This window comes from Amborella trichopoda, chromosome 10 (genome assembly GCF_054954075.1).
Source record: "Amborella trichopoda isolate Santa Cruz 75 chromosome 10, AtrichopodaSantaCruz75HAP2 v2.0, whole genome shotgun sequence".
In the NCBI taxonomy this organism is placed as follows: domain Eukaryota; kingdom Viridiplantae; phylum Streptophyta; class Magnoliopsida; order Amborellales; family Amborellaceae; genus Amborella; species Amborella trichopoda.
The window spans coordinates 38,080,429-38,099,070 of NC_142345.1; the positions used below are offsets into that span (position 1 = coordinate 38,080,429).

General features: G+C 34.6%; 1 protein-coding gene and 1 long non-coding RNA gene across 23 annotated transcripts in view; both read left to right on the top strand.

Moving 5' to 3' along the window:
* The window catches only part of LOC18427532 (ABC transporter G family member 31), a 37,611-nt gene extending 23,812 nt beyond the window's left edge, over positions 1-13,799 (top strand). For 10 of the 22 annotated variants that reach the window (XM_020663220.2, XM_020663217.2, XM_088849955.1 and 7 more), the window contains 13 exons: positions 100-203; positions 370-511; positions 652-741; positions 895-1,040; positions 1,148-1,468; positions 1,542-1,832; positions 1,947-2,030; positions 4,299-4,432; positions 4,537-4,764; positions 5,245-5,416; positions 5,541-5,628; positions 12,366-12,532; positions 13,423-13,799. In XM_020663220.2, the coding sequence (XP_020518879.1) occupies positions 100-203; positions 370-511; positions 652-741; positions 895-1,040; positions 1,148-1,468; positions 1,542-1,832; positions 1,947-2,030; positions 4,299-4,432; positions 4,537-4,764; positions 5,245-5,416; positions 5,541-5,628; positions 12,366-12,532; positions 13,423-13,689 (2,234 nt within the window). In that variant the 3' untranslated portion in view covers positions 13,690-13,799. Of the gene's footprint in view, positions 1-99; positions 204-369; positions 512-651; positions 742-872; positions 1,041-1,147; positions 1,469-1,541; positions 1,833-1,939; positions 2,031-4,298; positions 4,433-4,536; positions 4,765-5,244; positions 5,417-5,540; positions 5,639-12,365; positions 12,533-13,422 lie in introns of all 22 variants that reach the window. The other 12 variants (XR_016042984.1, XR_016042982.1, XM_088849951.1 and 9 more) reach the window with 9 other exon arrangements.
* LOC148780210 (uncharacterized) lies at positions 11,274-11,759 on the top strand. The gene is made up of 2 exons (XR_016042987.1): positions 11,274-11,349; positions 11,464-11,759. It is a non-coding gene; the product is annotated as an uncharacterized LOC148780210 (long non-coding RNA).
* Positions 13,800-18,642: the final 4,843 nt, after the last annotated feature.

The window sequence follows — 18,642 nt, forward strand, 5'->3', positions numbered from 1 at the left end:
CATGCTTATAATGGTGGAAATGTGCATGCATCTGATGCTATTTTCACCGTTTATCTTCCTTAGCTTTTTTTTTTGGGACTGATGGTTTTCTTAATCCAGGTAGCCTCAAACCATGGTTGAACTGGGGTTACTGGATATCGCCACTTTCATATGGACAGATGGCTGCATCAGCGAATGAGTTCAGTGCTCCACGGTGGATGAAGGTACATTATATGGATCTATGTGTCCTTTGCAATTTGTACACTTAAGTTTTGGCAAAACATTTGTCAGCTAATACTTCTGTATTTTGAATAATATGATATCAAAGTCCTTCTCAGTTTGGTTTAATTTGCGGTTCATTTACCAGTTCTATACTGTATTCTATGGCAGAAGAGTACAGTTAGACATAATATCCTTCAATCCCATGGGATGCCTGAGAAAGATTACTGGTATTGGCTCGGGGTTGGTGTTCTATTAGCATTTAATATTCTATTTAATGCTTTGTCAATCATGGCCTTGAGCTATCTATATGGTAAGTCTGCAAGTGTTTCATCTGTTTTGTTCTTTCAAATTGCTCATCTTTGAATGATTTTTCATATTTTATCTTTACCAATTTGATTCTTTTCACATTGCTTACTACCCTGTTTTAATACTTCCTTTTATTTATTCCAGCTCCAGGGAAGTCCCATTTGGTGATTCCTTCTGATGAAAGTGCTGCAAAAGTTGATGGGTCCCATTCCACACGGGAGGTTTCTATGACAGGTTGCCTAGTTTAAACGTATTACAAATGATTGGTATAGGAGATGGAATTTTATTCATAATATTACATGATTCTCTACTAGTTTCAGTTTTCGCTACATATAATTTGTTTAAAACAACAACTAATTCTCCAGACCACTTTGGTTCTTCCAATAGAACTTCTGAAAACTTCAGAGTTAAGCACCACACTTGCAGTTGGAAGAAAAAGTACGAGGGCTAATCCACCACAGAGAATGATTCTGCCATTCCAGCCATTAACAATGACCTTTCATGATGTCAATTATTATGTCGATGTGCCAAAGGTGAATTCTTGTAATGGACTCGTTTTATCGGAATGGCTTTGTTTGATTTTCTTATTAGTTTGTGATTAGTTAACTTAGTTCTTTGAATTTTTGGGGGCATGCATCAGGGTGGCAGTCTTGGGAAGAAGTTACAGATTTTGTCAAACGTGAGTGGTGTATTTAGGCCTGGGGTTCTTACCGCTTTGGTTGGTGCAAGTGGAGCGGGGAAGACGACCCTTTTGGATGTGCTTGCTGGTAGGAAAACAAGTGGATATATTGAGGGAGATATTAGAATATCTGGTCATCTGAAAGAACAAAAGACATTTGCTAGGATTTCAGGATATGTCGAGCAAAGTGACATACATTCGCCTAACATAACAGTTGAAGAGTCCCTGCAGTTTTCATCATGGTTGCGCTTACCTAAGGAAGCCACCAGTGAAAATCGACTTGTCAGAATCCATCTTTATATCTTCCATGCTTTTACCTTTTGTTGCTTTGGGATCGTAACAATTTGTATTACAGGAATTTGTTGAAGAAGTGATGAATTTAGTTGAGCTTCACACTCTGAGACATGCTCTGGTTGGAATCTCTGGGAGTACTGGTCTCTCAACAGAACAAAGAAAACGCCTTACTATTGCTGTTGAGCTTGTAGCAAATCCATCAATCATTTTTATGGATGAACCTACATCTGGCTTGGATGCACGAGCTGCAGCTCTTGTGATGCGCGCCATTCGTAAAACTGCTGATACTGGAAGGACTGTGGTTTGCACGGTACATCAACCAAGTATTGTTATATTTGAGGCATTTGATGAGGTCAGTACATATATTTTTTTTTCTTAGATAAACGCAGAGACTCATCTTTTGTAATTCTTCTTTTTTTTTAATGTTCCTTTATCCTGGATATCATCTCATTTACCTAGAGTGCAGCTTCTTCTGTTGAAGCAAGGAGGACAAGTTATCTTTGGAGGTCCACTTGGTGAGCACTCACAATTGATGATAAATTATTTCCAGGTAAATTTTAGGTCTTCTGATTGGTGTGGGAGAAATTATCATATTTCATGAGTTATCAGAATGCTATTGCCTAGAAATTGGGTTGGTTAGTTTGAAACCTGTCTATTAGTAGTCTATAGGTTTTGGTTTGGCTGACAGATGAGCTCTTCTTATTGATTTTATGTACTGTTTTACAATTTGATTCCATCTTCCTTTTATCTAGAACAGTTATTTATGGGGCAATAATCCTTCTCCTGTGGAACGTATTAAATCAGCAAAGATTTACCTGATACGTGCTTCTGCTGGTTAGGCATTTTAACAGACAAATTTTTATCGTGTCATCCCATCTGATTGCATCCACAATGAACGTCAAATGTTAACTTGGCCCTTCAACAATGCTACAAATCTCATTTTCAGACTGATCTAAATATGGAATACTTGATTTGGTAACCCTTGGGACATTCTGTTAGATTTCTAAATCTGCATACTTGATACATATCATATGTTGCTAAAGTTTGTTATGAATCTCTGTGCTTGAGTTCTAGACTGCTGTATTTGGGTGTTTCTTATAAAATACAATTGTGCTTATGGATTATAAGCTATGGATTTATAATGCGTACTCATGACATCCGGAACTAAAAAATGATGAAGCAGGTCAAAAGCCAATATCCAGGATAGACAAAAATGTACCTCAATTTGTATACATTAGAAGAGAGGGTTGCTTCAACAATACATTATGTTAGTTCTCCCATTAAAGGAGGTTCTGGAAGGAGGTGACCAGAACATAATCTTGAGCTTCTTTCTGTATTGTATCAATCTAAAGTTACAACTCACAAAACCAGTAATGGAGTAACCTGGTCCATTGACAAGATATGGCTTGCATGCAAATGACAATACTTCACTTGGCATTTAAAAGTATGCATGAAACTATCAGGGTACGTTGCAAGGTTTTCAACGTTTCATCTCACAAGAGAGCTAAGAGTTTTGCTATTATCATAACATGTTGATCAGTGTTCGAAAAATCGAACCAGAACGGTTTTGCCGGACATGGGCGTGGAAGCAGTTAGATTGGAACCGGGCTAACCAGGCGGCTAACCGAACTGGTTTGGTCCCGGTAAAAAGAAAAAAATTTAAATGGGTAAAAAACCCCAAAAGAAAAAAAAAATCAAAAAACATGGAAAATATAGATTAAGTGTATACTATCTTATTCCCTACATTTATCTTAAAAAAATAAATTAAATTTAGAATATTCTTTAATCAAATAACAAAAGATTAGTAATAGATAGCTAATTTATAATTTCATCCAAATGAATACTATACTTCCATAATAGAGAGCTAATTTATAGAACTATATCATGCACCTAAAAAGAAAAAGGGAAAAGAACAAAAATTATTTTTCGGATTAAGAACACATTAGGTACAAGAGAATTTTTTTTTCCTTTTTAATGAGTACAACAGGCAAATATTATCTAGTTATCCAACTGTCCAATTTGCATTATTCTAGGATTTTCTATTTTCATCTAAGCCACCCATCAAAGAAATATGCTATTACAACAATAGGAGAAAACCTGTACTACAATTAAAAAGACAAAAATATAGGAAGATCAAAGATAAACAAATCGTAGCATTCATCATGAAACTAAAAAAAATGAACATGCTGGATTATTAAAAATAAATGAAATTAACAAGCAAAAACATATACACATGCATTAAAGTCTAAATCTTATAACCAAAACAAAAAAGGGAAAAAATACTACAATATTAAATAAACAATATAACATTAAAAAAATAATAGAAAAACAAACAAGTTTTATTAAGAAAAATAATTTTTTTTAGAAAAAAATAGAACATTTTTTAGAAAATTTTATTTCTCAAAAACCCCTAAAATCGAGCAACATTCGAGCAAAAACAACCATCAATCTTCTGATAATCGCACAAATCAAAATACATGCATTGTAAAGGTTTCAATCATCTTTCAAATGCACCAAATTTCATAAAAAATGATTCGATATTGAAGATTTAATTGAAAAAATGGAGAACCATTTTTTATTCGTATAAAATGAATAGGGATGATATTTAACATGTCACCAAATTTCACCAAATATCCTAGGAGATGATATTTGACATGTCTAAGGAATGATATGTTCTTGAATCTGGCTATTTGTTCCCAGTCAAATGAATAGGGATTTGCAGGTCAAACAGGTGTTAATCTGCTCATTCAATAATTCGGGATTTCTATTTTAAGGGTTTTTTGAGATAATTTCTTGTATTTGATATTTTCTTGTGCAGGCAATTCCTGGGGTTCCTGCTATTCGTGATGGATACAATCCGGCAACTTGGATACTTGAAATTTGTACACAGGCTTGCAAACAGAAGATCAGTCTGGACTTTGCCTCAATTTATCAGAACTCTGATCAATATAGGTCAATTCAAGACACATTTTGTGATGCATTTTGTATATCCTGATACAACTGGCTCTAATAGTTGTTCCATTGCAACTGATTATTACTTAATTTTTTAATTACAGGGAAATAGAAGGTCTAATTAAAGATTGTAGCATTCCTGTTGCGGGTTCCGAGCCTCTGAAATTTTCTTTGGAATTCTCTCAAGGCTATTTAATGCAATTTAAATTATGCTTTTGGAAAATAAACCTAGCATACTGGAGGAACCCTCCCTACAATGTAGTGCGGTTTTACTTCTCGACAATATGCGGATTGATATTAGGCTCAGTATTTTGGAATATTGGTTCAAAAAGGTAGTCTCCATGTCCCTTTGGCTTACCTAATTTTTAGATGGACTTGGTGGTAATTACATGCATGGTCACATGCAATATCGCAATAATGCTAGTAGTTGCATGAATGCTAATAGCAACGTCGCATATCTCTTTGTTCTGGCTAAGCTCCCTCGGAATGCAGGCAAAAAATAAGCAGCGCTAGCTGCTTTCTCTCAAGTCATTGAAACTCTTTGTTATTTCCTCAAAGTATCTCCGATGGTTATGTAAATAATCACAAACCTACTACTTTTCAATATGATCAGCAGATCACCTAAATTAAATGAAAAAGCTTAATGCTTTGCTGTGTTTACCATTTGTGTAGTTGCCTTGTGTAAGTATTTGTAAATAGTACCCTTTGTGTATATATCACATGATCTTTTAGTTGAAAACTGATCCTTCAGAGGGGTCATATAGTTGTCATTCTTTGCATACCTCCCAGCAGTGATATGTGGTTTCTTTCAGGGATACAATACAAGATGTTTCTAATATTATGGGGGCTCTTTATCTAGTCTGCATGTTTCTTGGAGTTAATAATGCCACCTCAATACAATCAATTGTTTACCTGGAGAGAACTGTATATTATAGAGAGAGTTCTAGTGGAATGTATTCGCCCTTTCCATTTGCAGCAGCACAGGTATAATCTTTGACTGTTTCGTGATTTTTTTTTTTCTTTTCTAATGTTTAACATTACTGGTTCTTGAATTTTCAAATTCTTAATTTGAAAGTTGGTACTAAATTGCTGCCATCGGAATTTATAGGCTCTAGTGGAGATTCCATATGTTGCCATCCAAACAATGCTCTTTGGATGCACTACATACTTCATGATCGGTTTCGAGAGAACGATAGGTAAAATATTGTACGTACATTCCTATTTGAAATACCCAGCGTAGTTATTATTTAATGTTTGTAAAAGATGGTGTTTGGTTGTTTTGTAGTAAAGAAAACCATAATACTCTCAACCACATTTATTGTGCTCTTGAAGGAACCTTGTATGACTTCCCAATGAGGCCCTACCAATTAAATATCATAGAGAATAACAGAAATAATGAATATCTTCATTGAAAAACTTATCGTTGACATCCTAAGTAAGATATTAGGATCATTGATGTCCCTTTCCACCAAATGGGAAGGGCCGTTGTGTAAATGAAGTTCTTAGTAATTGTTCCATAGGTCCTATAGTTGTATGAAGAAATCATGTTAAGAAAAGGGTTTCTCATTGTATAAATGATACTTTGAACTTATAAGAGCATAAAGACATAATGGTTCTTTATTTTTTTGAGTTGTTCTTCTAGATCGTTTGCTCAAGATACTTGGTATTTAGTCAACTGGCTAGGGTTAGCACATATTTCAAGACATTGTCGGTCCTAAGCCCGGATGAGAAAGGAGGATTGTGTTAGGTTGGCAGCCAGTGGAAAACTTCTGCTACATCCCTATTATAGATCCTGATCCAACATTATATGCTTATGCTAGGGTATTCCCTATAAGTGGCGTACTTTACCAGCACCTAGATGTAGTGAGACATGAGCAAGAGTTAGCTAAGGCATTCCTTGAAACTCTGGAAGGGAGCGTTGCAACAATACCCTGTTGCCGTGATAAGTAGGCAAGGTTCCAATGCCATTTTTTATGAGCACAGGTCAAGAAGCTAGTCCATGAGAATAGGCTTCTTCTAGCCGCATGGAATGTAGGAATTTTATTAGGTAAGAATGTGGAACTAGTGGATACAATAAAATAAAAAAGAGTAAACATAGTGTGAAATGGGCAAAAGCTAAGGAAATTGATGGATATAAACTTTAGTATATAGAAAAAGATAATAAAAGAAATGGCGTGGGTATAATGGTAGACAAAGATTTACAGGATAAAGTAATAAATGTGAAGAGAGTATGTGATAGGCTCTTATCAAACTAAACTTTTGTAGGGATGAGATAATTAATGTAATTAGTGCTTATACGCCATTGGTAAGATTAGAGGATAGAATCAAAAGACAATTTTGTGAAGACATGGATGGACTAGTCCAATGAATACCAAATGGAGAGAGGACATTTTTAGGAGGGGACTTAAATGGTAATGTAGGAAAAGATAGTAGAAAATATGAAAAGGTACGTGGAGGATATGCATGTCTAGAAAGAGATGATATAGGTGATGTTATTCTTGATTTTGCTATGGCTTAGATCGAACAATGGAAAGCACTTAATTTCGAAAGTGAGATGAACACTTAGTAACTTACAAAAAGTGAATCATATAAAAGCCAAATAGACTTTTTTCTAGTTAAGAAGATCAAATGATTATGATGGAAAGACTGTAAGGTTATCCAAGGAGAGAATTTGACCAAGCAACATAGGCTCATGGTTATGGATGCTTGCATCAAGAGATGCAAGAGAAGGAATGACATTATGAATGTATAAGAACAAGGTAGTGGAACTTACAAAGGGTGAAAGTAGACTTAATTAGGAATAAATTGGTGAAAGAAGGAAAATGAAATTATGAAGACGAAATTAATGTTACGTGGAATGAGATGGTTGATTATATTAAGGAAAAGAACTTTAGGAGAATCTAGAAGGAAATTACTTTTAAATAAGGAAACTTCATGGTGGACTGATGGAGTTCAAAAGGCTATTAGCGAGAAACAATCATGTTACAAAGTTTGGCAAGGGAATAGAAATGATCTGAAGTTTGAAGAAAATATAAAAGGCCACTTAAGGCATATGATGATTTATACATTAAATCAAGGACAAGCGAGGGTAAAAAAAATATGTCCTCAAACTAGCAAAAATGAGAGAGAAGATGTATAGGGACCTAGGGTGATGCAAGAAAATCTAGAAAAGAGGGAAAATAGTTCAATAGACCATCAAAATAGGTCAGATTTGAGTAGACCTGTCTTTTCTTGGATTTGCACAAAAAAGAGTCTGAACCCTAGATAGCACTTGAATTTACTATTCAAACTTTGTTTTTACTGTTCATGTCCCAAAAGTATTAGAAACCCTAGCACCTCATGCCATTTTATTACATTATACTGGAAAAGACCAATACTGCCCCACTGACCAATACTGCCCCACTTAAATTAAAATATTATAAAAATACCTCATAAGCCCCTTCACTTATATTAAAACATAAAAGGTCCCTAAATTGTGCAGAGCTTCAATCAAAGCGTTGGAAATCACTAAGAGATTGTAAAAACAACAACAAACTAAAAATAAACTCCTTCAAAAGTTGGCAAAAGTTAGTCTTCCCCTCCTTGATCTCCTTGCGACCTTAGGATGTGGGCCATCATAAAAGGGGTCATCAAATGATGAATTGATTGGGTTAAAAGGCCCATGAGAACTGTCTTGACCATTCAAAGGACTTTCGGTGCATCATTCTCCCCCGGTAGGGAGGAACTCGACCTCGAGTTCGGCTCTTCTTCTATTGCTACTTTTGGTCTATGGTATTAAAAAAAAAATCAGCAACATTGAACACATTCGAGGTCTCAAGCTCAGCTGGAAAGTCGATCTTATGGGCATTACTCCCCACCTTTTTGAACACCTGAAACGATCTGATCTTCTTGTTATTGAGCTTGGTGTACTTTCCCACAGGATGCTTATCTTTGTGTAGATCAATCATGACCAAATCTCACACATTAACTAGGCTTGAGATCAAGGTGTGCCATCTTACTGCATCTCCTCATAGACATCAAATCAACCATGTTGTTTTCCCATTGGGAACTGCCATACTTGTACACAAGCACAACATACTCGGTGCTGAATGCATCAGAGAGTACTCTACCACAAATTTTGAAGCGGTTCAAGATTAATGTTGCGTTGCCCCCATGATTTCCTTCAGCTCCCACATTGTAATTTGATATAAGGTTCTCCACTCAAAACAAAACAATGGATGAAATTGAACCTTAACATCAAGAATCATATAATCAACCATCCATTGCCACCTTTCATATTGAACTCAGTAGTGAAATGCTCATAGGAACATATCACTCACCTCACATGATACCCCATATTAGGGTAATTAATCTAGAAACAATATCCTTACTGCCACCGTCATCTCCTTGATCCTCCTTGCCTTCACCTTGCTATTGTCCATAGATAATATCACCCATCAAATCATCATCAAAGTTAGGACCATCATTTAAAATAGGATCACTATCAAAGACAGGATGAACATCCCCATCAAAAGATATCTTGTCAATGATTGGATCACCCTTAAAATCGCACCAATCACTAAGGATTTGGGCAATAAAATCCCTTCCTAGCTTCTCACCTACTACTCGGGGTGTAATCATGCTGCGTCGGATGCCCCTCCCCATGGTCACTGAATGTCACATCAGGTCCATCAACCGGCTTATCATAAATGGGATCACCTTCAAAAGGGTGCTTGTTGTCCTCATCTAAAAACTTATCAGAAAGGTTGATGAACTTGCGATTTGGGCACTGTGATGAAACATGCCAGATGCTCGAACACTTGTGGCACTTGATGTTGCTAATGTCACCCCTTTCGGGGCACCTGACTCTCGAAACAACGCCTTTTGGTCTAGGGAACCTTGGTGGTTGGTCCTTCTAGCATTGCAAGATGTCGAACCAGTGCCCTTCGTGCTGCCATTTCTTCTAAAATTACCACCATAGACAGCAACCATGTTTCGCCCATCACACGTACCCTCACCCACCTGTGCGAGGATCGTTTCTGCTAAGTTTCAACCCCTCTTTGCGAGGTTATAAACCTCATCAATGGTCCAATACCCCTGCAAAATTACCACATCTTGTATTTGAAAGTTGTGGCTACGTGGATTTTGAGGTATTAAGTTCATTTTTTTTTTTTTTAATTCTAGATACCTGAATTCCACTTACATAGGCTACTTTATGTTGCTGTAAATTAAACTAATACCCTAGATACAACCTAGGATCTTTATTTTTACTGCCAAAAGAAATAGAAACTATCCAGGAGCTTAAAAAAACATTCCACCATTAAGTTTTAGCACAAAACAAATTCTTGAAAATTCACATACAATAAGAAATAATATTGAAATTAGTTAGAGCTATTGGGAAGACTTACTGGAAGATGTTGGGAGTTACCATCCCATATCTTGATACACCCCACACCTTATTCCATGAGACCACATAGTTCTCTTGGCCTATAAACATCATTCCTGGGCATCTGTCCAACGTTAACAAGGGATGACCCACTACAAACTCGTTTTTTATAGTACTATATGCCCAGGGGTAAGGTTTTGGACATGACCAGGGCCATAAACCGCCAAACCCTTGGTGAGTCAATGCACACACTCCCAATTAAGTGCATATTCCACTATAAAATATCATATTTACAAGCTCTTTAGGCCTTTAAAAGCCACAGTCCATTCACATACCTGGCAATAGATTGCTCCAACTGCTCGATCACATCACCACGGCAATCAAAAGATGAAACTCATCTGTGTATTGAACCACCACCTCTTTCCTTGGTGCAACAACATGTGTCTTATGATATCATCATCATAGGTTTTTTCTAATTAATTGAGGTCGGTTACATGTGTCTTATGATATAAACACTGTAAATAAATTTTCGGGAGCTATTTCTGCATCTTTTTCCTCATCCTCTCCCACGATACAATTTAGGTTTTCTCATCCTTTCTCGCCTTACTCTCAGATGTTCCCACCACATCAAAGCTTTTCTTCAATTGAACGACAATAATTTTAACCTTATTCTATTCTTTTTCTATAAACCGAATTTTATTTTTCTTCACTCGACAAATGATGCAAATAAAAAAATTGGGGTTGTTTAATTTTTTTATTTTTTATTTTTAATTTTAAAAAGGTGTTATTTCAGATTTTAGTTTGTTTAAGGGTTATATTTGTCTTATGTAGTTATAGAGATTTAAATGGTAAATTCTCTATGGGAGTTGGTTAGGATAGATTTTTACGAGGATATAATTTCTATTTTTGTGGGGGTTGAGGTTGTTATCTCTTAACAGGTTTATAAGCATCATAAAAGGAAAAAGAAAGAAAGAGATAAGATAGAGTTTATTTTTTGTGGGTTGCTTTATTTATTTATTTATTTTAAGTATATTTGAAGAGAAAAAGTCCCTCATTGTAAAAGAAGAGAATTTGTTTTGAGTAAAGAATTTGGTCTTGTGAAAAGATCTTTTGAAGGAGACTCCCTTGCAGTCCTAGAGAGTTATTTTATTTTTATTTTCTGATTTATTATTGTTTTTTTCCTACATCAACACATCTCGCGGAACACGACCGTGAAAAGGGTTGTACTCAACATTGTCCTGGATGGACAAAACTTCATCTCCTCATGATTGATGCCTGCGAGCTTCCTTTTATGTTCTTGAAGTTGCCGACTCATATCCTCTATCTCTTGAGCTCGCTCATCACGAGGTGGATCCATATAAATACCCTTGTCTCGACCTCTTCTTGTTGTCGTAGGTTCACCAGAATCCAAACCCTAGACTTGGTTGTAGATTTTCAACTTTAATGTTGAAAAAAACCTAGACACTAATACCAATTGATGCAGAAAAACAGAAAAAAGAGGCAAAAACAGTTCAATAAGAATAAGAGGGGTGGTGACCCTAGGCACATTCAAGTAAGTCTTCTCATCTGTATTATTTTATTTTTCAATCATATTTATATTTACTGTGATTTTTTGGGAATATTATTTGTACTTAAATTGTTAATGGAAGCTTGTTTTTATTCTCAGATTCATCATCATCATCATAATATTTTTCCAACTACTTGGGGTCGGCTACATGAATCCTGGTTGCCATTCTACTCTATCAAGGGCCATACCCTAAGTGAGGCCATAAGTCCCCATATCTTTTCTCACTACTTCCAACCATGCCCTTTTGGGCCTACCGTTTGCCTTTTTTTAGCTTGGCTTTTATTTTGGCAGAAAAGGAAAGGTCCTAGGTTGTAGTTAGGTTTTTGTTCTTCGTTCACAGCAGTGTATTGCGGCACTTACAAGTGAAATTCAGATTCAATAATTAAGAAAAGAAATTTTTTTTATTTTATAGCCATGAATTCCACATGACCAACAACTTCCACAAATTGGAGAATATGAGAAAGACTTTCAATAATAATACTATTGTTAAGGTGCAGAAATGGCAAGAACTACCAGATCTGCAAAGGAGTGACTTACCAGCATGTTATCATGAAATGCAACAGTCGAATGACCTGATGAGTGTATGAAATTCAATGAGAATGCTGGAATATTTACGTTGCATGTGAATGCAATCTTACCTGAGAAAGGTGCATTGGGATGTTAATGCTGACATTTTGGTAGGTCTTTTCTTGTTATTAAAATCATGGAAGCATACAAGTACTTGGGAAGCCCCAAGTAAGACTCTTCCTTTTAGTCCATATTGACCTGTTTAATGACTTTTTGGTTTGTCCTAATATTCATTTGTGAAATACTATTATCCCTTGGCATTTGTTATAGTCTATAATTCGTAATGAATTGTTTACTTGCAGCTGACCATGTTGCCATTTAAGTTTCATTGAAATGAATTGTTTACTTGCAGCTGACCATGTTGCAATCTAAGCTTCATTGGAATTATGTCACTTTTTACAAAATGAGCTTTGTAACCCTTGTTGGTTTTGCAGTGAAGTTTCTGAAGTATCTCATTGTCATGTACCTGACGTTCCTGTACTTCACATTCTATGGGATGATGGCTGTGGGCGTGTCGTCTTCTCAACACCTTGCAGCAACTTTTGCCAGTACATTTTACTCAATATGGAATCTTCTATCTGGTTTCCTCATCCCAAAAGCAGTAAGTAACATCTTGACACTTATTTTTCTTTATTCTCATGTTATTGGACTCTTAGGATTTTGTGAAGTAAAAGTCTCTAGCTTAGCTGGATTTGGAGAAAACAATGTCGGATGGGTGCTTCCCATATTTACCCATTAATTTGAATAAGGGACGAGTATTTGCATCTGTATTTGCACCCAAGTACATTGGTGGAAATTCTAGCAAGCTCTTTCTGGATATACGCGCTAATATTTCAGGTGGAAGTAAGAAAAACTTGGACGCAAATAGCAAATAACTGACTCCATTACCTCCTTTTTGTCCCACATCCAAACAGAATCCAAAAACAATGAACATTAAATTTGCTTAACTTGTAAGAAGACTATTATTTTAAATTTCCTACACAACGATTTTGCACAGATGATGGGGAATTCGTGAGTACTGATATTCCTCTTGGTTTCTGTGAAATATGTGAAAAACATATAAACCAAAAGATTAACAATGTTAATTTGTTCAAGTTCATATCTCCAATGCTCTGGTCTTTTAGGACAGTATGCTAGTTTCTGTAGGCATCTTATTCAGTAATATCGGGGTTTAAAAAATCCGGTTCAAATTGAAATTGCCCAGTTTGAATTGCCATTGGTGGAATGAAGATTAGAACCCGGAATCATCTGATACCCCCCAGTTTTTTATTTATTTATTTGTCTTTCTATTGTATCCATGCGCCAATTTGACTCGGGAGTTGCCTGAGCTGAACCAAGTGAATGGAATTGGTCCTCTAGTGATCTAGGGTATGATTCGAATTTTTTAAACCCTGGTTTATAAACTTTATTCTAACAAATAAAAGAAGGGAATTGTTTCCTCTTCCTCTTTTGCTCTTAAAGGTCATGGTTTTGTGACAATATTTCTCTCAGAGGATTCCCGTGTGGTGGATTTGGTTCCATTACATCTGCCCAGTGGCATGGACCCTACGTGGCATTGTATCTTCTCAACTTGGTGACGTGGAAAGTGAGCTGGTGGGACCAGGTTTCAGAGGTACAGTGAAAGAATATCTGAAAATATATTTGGATTATGATTCTAGCATGATTAGTGTCAGCATATATGTTCTTGTGGCATTCTCGTTTTTCTTCTTTGCAATGTTTGCTGTATCCATTAGGTTCCTGAATTATCAGAAACGTTGATACATGTATGTAGTTACATTTTGATTGTTGAAGGTGAAGAGCCTCTATTGGGACTGGTGTAGTGTATTTTAGTGCTACTTTTACTGAAGAACTCTTTTAATCTTTGCTTACGGTGCTGTTTTTAGTGTTTTGAAGTTCTTCGAATCAGCAACATTGGAGACACCATAGTCAATAAACGGTTGTTACACGCCTATACCATGTTATATAGGCACTGATCGGGTGTCTATTCGTGACACAGAAATGAGTGTCAGAAATGTAAACCCCAAAAAATAACGTTGAGACATTATACGTGAGACATTATACGTCTTTGCAATATATATATATATATATATATATATATATATATATATATATATAAAATGATGCCACTGACCTTTGATACAAAGAGGTCACAAGTATTTATAATCATTCGATGTGAAATCTGATAGCTTGGGTATATCACAAAATTCGAAAAAAATTCTTTTGAACTTTGGGCTAGGTCAATGAAATAAATGTAGTCACCCAATTTTACATCCAATGATCAAGATTAATTGTGATTACCTTGTACCAAAGGTAAATGTTCTCATGATATACTTTTCCATATATATATACTTATCCTAAAATTTGTGTACTTCACATATTCATTTGCACATACAATTCTTGTCATACAACAATAATATAGCATCCAAAAAACAAAAATGATTAAATTAATAATTCAAAAAAAGGTTTTTTTGTGAATCTGAATTTTATACATTCAAATTTTTTAATGCTCAATCTGAAGTTGCATCATAATAGTATGAAAAAAAACCCTACAAAGTATTAGCTAATTATTAATTCAAAATATGGCAGCCTTATTTCGTGGCCATTGAAAAGAGTCATAAAGTATTCATTCAAAATACAAGCTTTCAAAACTAGTAAAAATTAGTTGTTAAGACAAGACAAGGTACATTACAATTCATGCTATTAATAGCATGAAAGATGGAACAATAAAGATCTTGCATGGCACAAGGCACAGTGAAAATGAAAGAGAGAGTTTGAAGGAGCGATGAATATAAAAAAAATAGCTTGGAGATAGTGAAACCAGTAGTCCACTCCCTTGGAGAGGAAGAAATCGGTGGTCACGACTTGCAAAGGGATAAACTATTTTGGGAGGAGAAACTTTAGAAAGTTTCATAGTAGTTAAAGTAAACCATATTTTTTATTTAAAATAACTACGACTTATGGAAACCGTAATTTAACAAATAAAAATATTTTTTATTTTTTATTCGAAACTACTTATTGATACATATAAAATGAAATACTCTTCAATAAAGTCTGAAGCTCTCAAAAAAAAATCGTCACTTTTAAAACAAAAATAAAAGTGTCTAAAAAAAGAACACAGGTGTTGTATGTGTCTTAAGAGTGTCAATCATGTGTCGATATTCGTTTAATGTCGATAACTCTGAAACTTGTCGTGGAGTTTCGAGCTGTAGAGGTTAGACCAGTGACGCATTCCAAAACCACTAACTATTTTTAAAACGGATATGGGTTTGTATTCCCCATTGATCTACCCAAAAAAAAAAAAAAAAATCTACCGTTCAAATTCATAAAGTCGGTAGCTTCCCTAAAAATTGTTGATTACTCGAAAGTCATTGGCGAATTTAATAGTGGTCCCTCCGTCCTTGCCTAATTCTTCAAAGCTGGTTTAATTATGTATTTAGGGAGTATTAACTGTTATCTATTATGACCTTAATTAACGCAAGTATTACTTGTGTATATATTATTATGTATAGGGTGTATTACATTCTTTTATCACGTATTAATGGCCCAACCGTCCCTCATTGTGCTTGTTTTTCTAAGTCTCTAATTACGAACACTAACTTGTGATCCCCACCGTCCATTATAAACTAGTGGCCATGATGAATGGACACAGCAAGTTAAATACCACAAGCATGTATGATATGAGAGCCTACTAAGAGGAATAAAAGTGATCACATATATTTTGTGATGAACCTTGTTTTTTCGATGTGTAAGGGTTTAGTTGGTAGAGATAAAGAACGTGACACAGAGACAAAAGGAGCTTAAATGACATGCTCTAATGGAGAAGATGCTCGAATTATTTTGGGGAAGGGGAGGAGGAAGATATCAGGATTGACGATAGTGGTGAAGAATATTGGGGTACTAAGGCGAAGGTAAATACCATCTTTAAAAGAAGATTAGTTCACGCTAAATAGGTTCGTTCATCCTCCTCGATTTGCTTTGTAAAGGCTCCTGTTTAGCGGTGACCTAATCTTCACTAAAAGATTGTCTTCGTTTCCTGCTGTGTGTTTTTGATGGAAGAGTTGGAGAGATTGACATGTTAACGAGTTATGGAGAGAAAATAAGAAATGGAAACGCTAGAGAGAGCGCCTTGTTTTGGAGAAAAAAAAGTTTTAAGAATTCTTATATAAAAAGAAAGAGCAAGCTAAGATGGTTTAGGAGAGAAAGGAAAGAGGAAGGAAAATTTGAAGCAATCTGTGTCTGGTATCAATTTATTAATGTTATATTTGTTTTTTTTATTGTTTCCAAAATTATATTTCAGTACAAGAATGACATCCTCGGCCTCTTATTAATTTAATATTTTTTATTTTTTCGTTTATTGGGCAGTTCCCTAGTGTAAGGGGGTAGTGCCCAATACAGAACGCGGAGGTTGTATCACTTTCATTTTCTTTACAAAAACTCGTTAACAGTTTCAAAAAAAAAAAAAAAAAAAAAGAAGAGAGGAAAGAAATGCCTATTTCTTTATCAGAAAAGACCTTTAAAAAGCTTCTTCCTTTTAATGTTCAAATTTTATAAGTTTTCTTGGAACTTCCTGGATCTTCATTATTTCGAAATATTTGAATTTTAGCTTTGAGATAGACTGACTAGGAAAAAGTAGAATTAATTTAAGAATATTGATTCCTCCGCAACGGAATTTTAGTCACTATATTTTAGAACCATTCTTTATTTTTCAAATGCAAGAGGGTGAGCATTAAACATGTCCAAACTTCATGTCCATCCCAGCCATAAAATAAAAATTTTGTTTATTTGTGATTAAATGGTATAAGAGGGAAATTAGATGGCAGATGCTCTGGCGGAACAAGGTTTTTTTTTTTTTGTATCAAATATTGTAGTTTCGAAGCTACTGATGTTTGCTGTGTAATTTGTCTTAACGTATTTTATCAATAAAGTCATTAACACTATATGAAAAATTTTATATAAGGTTGCAACCTTCAAATGTAGAATTAAAGATTGACCTCAAAAACAATAGGAAAAGGTTGTTTTGATGTTGAAAAACGTTCTAATTGATCATCTCGACATCAAGATGTATGATATGAAAAAAAAAAAAAAACATTTTGAGTCCAAGAAATAGTGCATCTTACAACACATTGTCTAGACCATCAATTTTCAAGATTTTCATATGTTTATAGAACTACTTGATTTTAATAACTTTTGGATTTTAAAATTTTATAATTAGATATGAAAATAGATTTTGAGATAATCCTAAAAAAAATTTACACCTAAATTATATGTTATGATAAAATTTGGAGGTGTGCTTTCATTGAATTGTTTAAAGTTACAACCTTATAGAAATTGCATTCATAAATGGAAAACTCTTAAAAACACTTACACGACAAATAGAGGCAAGCAAAGAAATTTTATTTATTACAGAGAAAAGTTTATATAGAGCCTCAACTCTAAACAATCAAATTAGAGCCCACCTCAAAATTTTCATTATAAAAGGTCGTTTTGATGCCCAAATATCTTCAAGTTGATCATCTCGGTATCAAGATGCATGGACATGAGAAAAAAATGGATTTCAAATTTTGGAAATAATGCAACTTGTAATGCATATTTGGATAGCCAATTTTCAAGTTTTTCAAGTTTTCATAAATCTACTTGATCTATACTATTTTTTAAGCTTTAAAACTTATAATTAAATGTAAAAATATAATCAAAGCTATTACAAAGATTTCTAGTACTGAAACCATATTTCTCGATACTATTTGAAAGTAGGCTCTAATTGATTGTTTAGAGACCCTAGGCTATGCACATATCACACCCTTTATTAAACCCTACTTTATGAGAACAAATTTTTGTTTTACTAATATCTTCATTTGAATCGACTGTTTAAAAAGGAAAATTGAATATTAAGAATTTGCCATTTTTTTTTGTTTGACGATAAAAGTTGGAAATTTCTAGAAATTATCTTAATCTAACCTTGTCATTAGGACTCTTATGTGGAGGGAATACTACTTTGAGAAAACTTTATTTATTGGGATTCTATAAGGAGAATATCATACTTTTCGATAAAAATCTAGCCCAAAGCCATGTCTCTAGATTTATTAAATGGCAACTAAACTTATAATATCATGAATTACCCTCTAGTAGGATGACATGTTTTTTATTTCTTTGTACGGTCGTGAATTTGTGATTAATTTATTTTGATATATGTAGTATAAATAGTAGGTACAACCGAACAAACAAACGATATCCTTATTGTGGTGACCTTTTTCCAAAGAAAAAAGGTCTACAAAGACACTATGGCTTTTGGTACAAAGAGGCTATTTGTTTTGTCTAGTGTAGTTGTAATAGTACGGTGGTAAGAGCGTCTTTTACTATATTCAAATTCAAATAAAAGGAAATATCGAATTTTGTCACGTATATCAACCCATCTAATTTGACATCTAATGATTGTGAATTAAGATTTTTTTTATGATAAAGATAAATGGTACTATAGTATACAATCTTTTTTTCAAGTATGTACCGTGTGCATTTTTTTTTTTATATGAGGGCATTTAAGTAAGTAAGTGTTTTGATAGGGGGCTCACATAATAGTTAGCAAGTTGGGGACTATCAATAAATCAACTCATCATAAAATCGGAAAGAAATCGTTTTATTTTAAAAGTCGGATGAAAAAATCGGAAAAAACATACGGATCAGCAAAAATATCAAAGCCAATATATCGAACTAGGC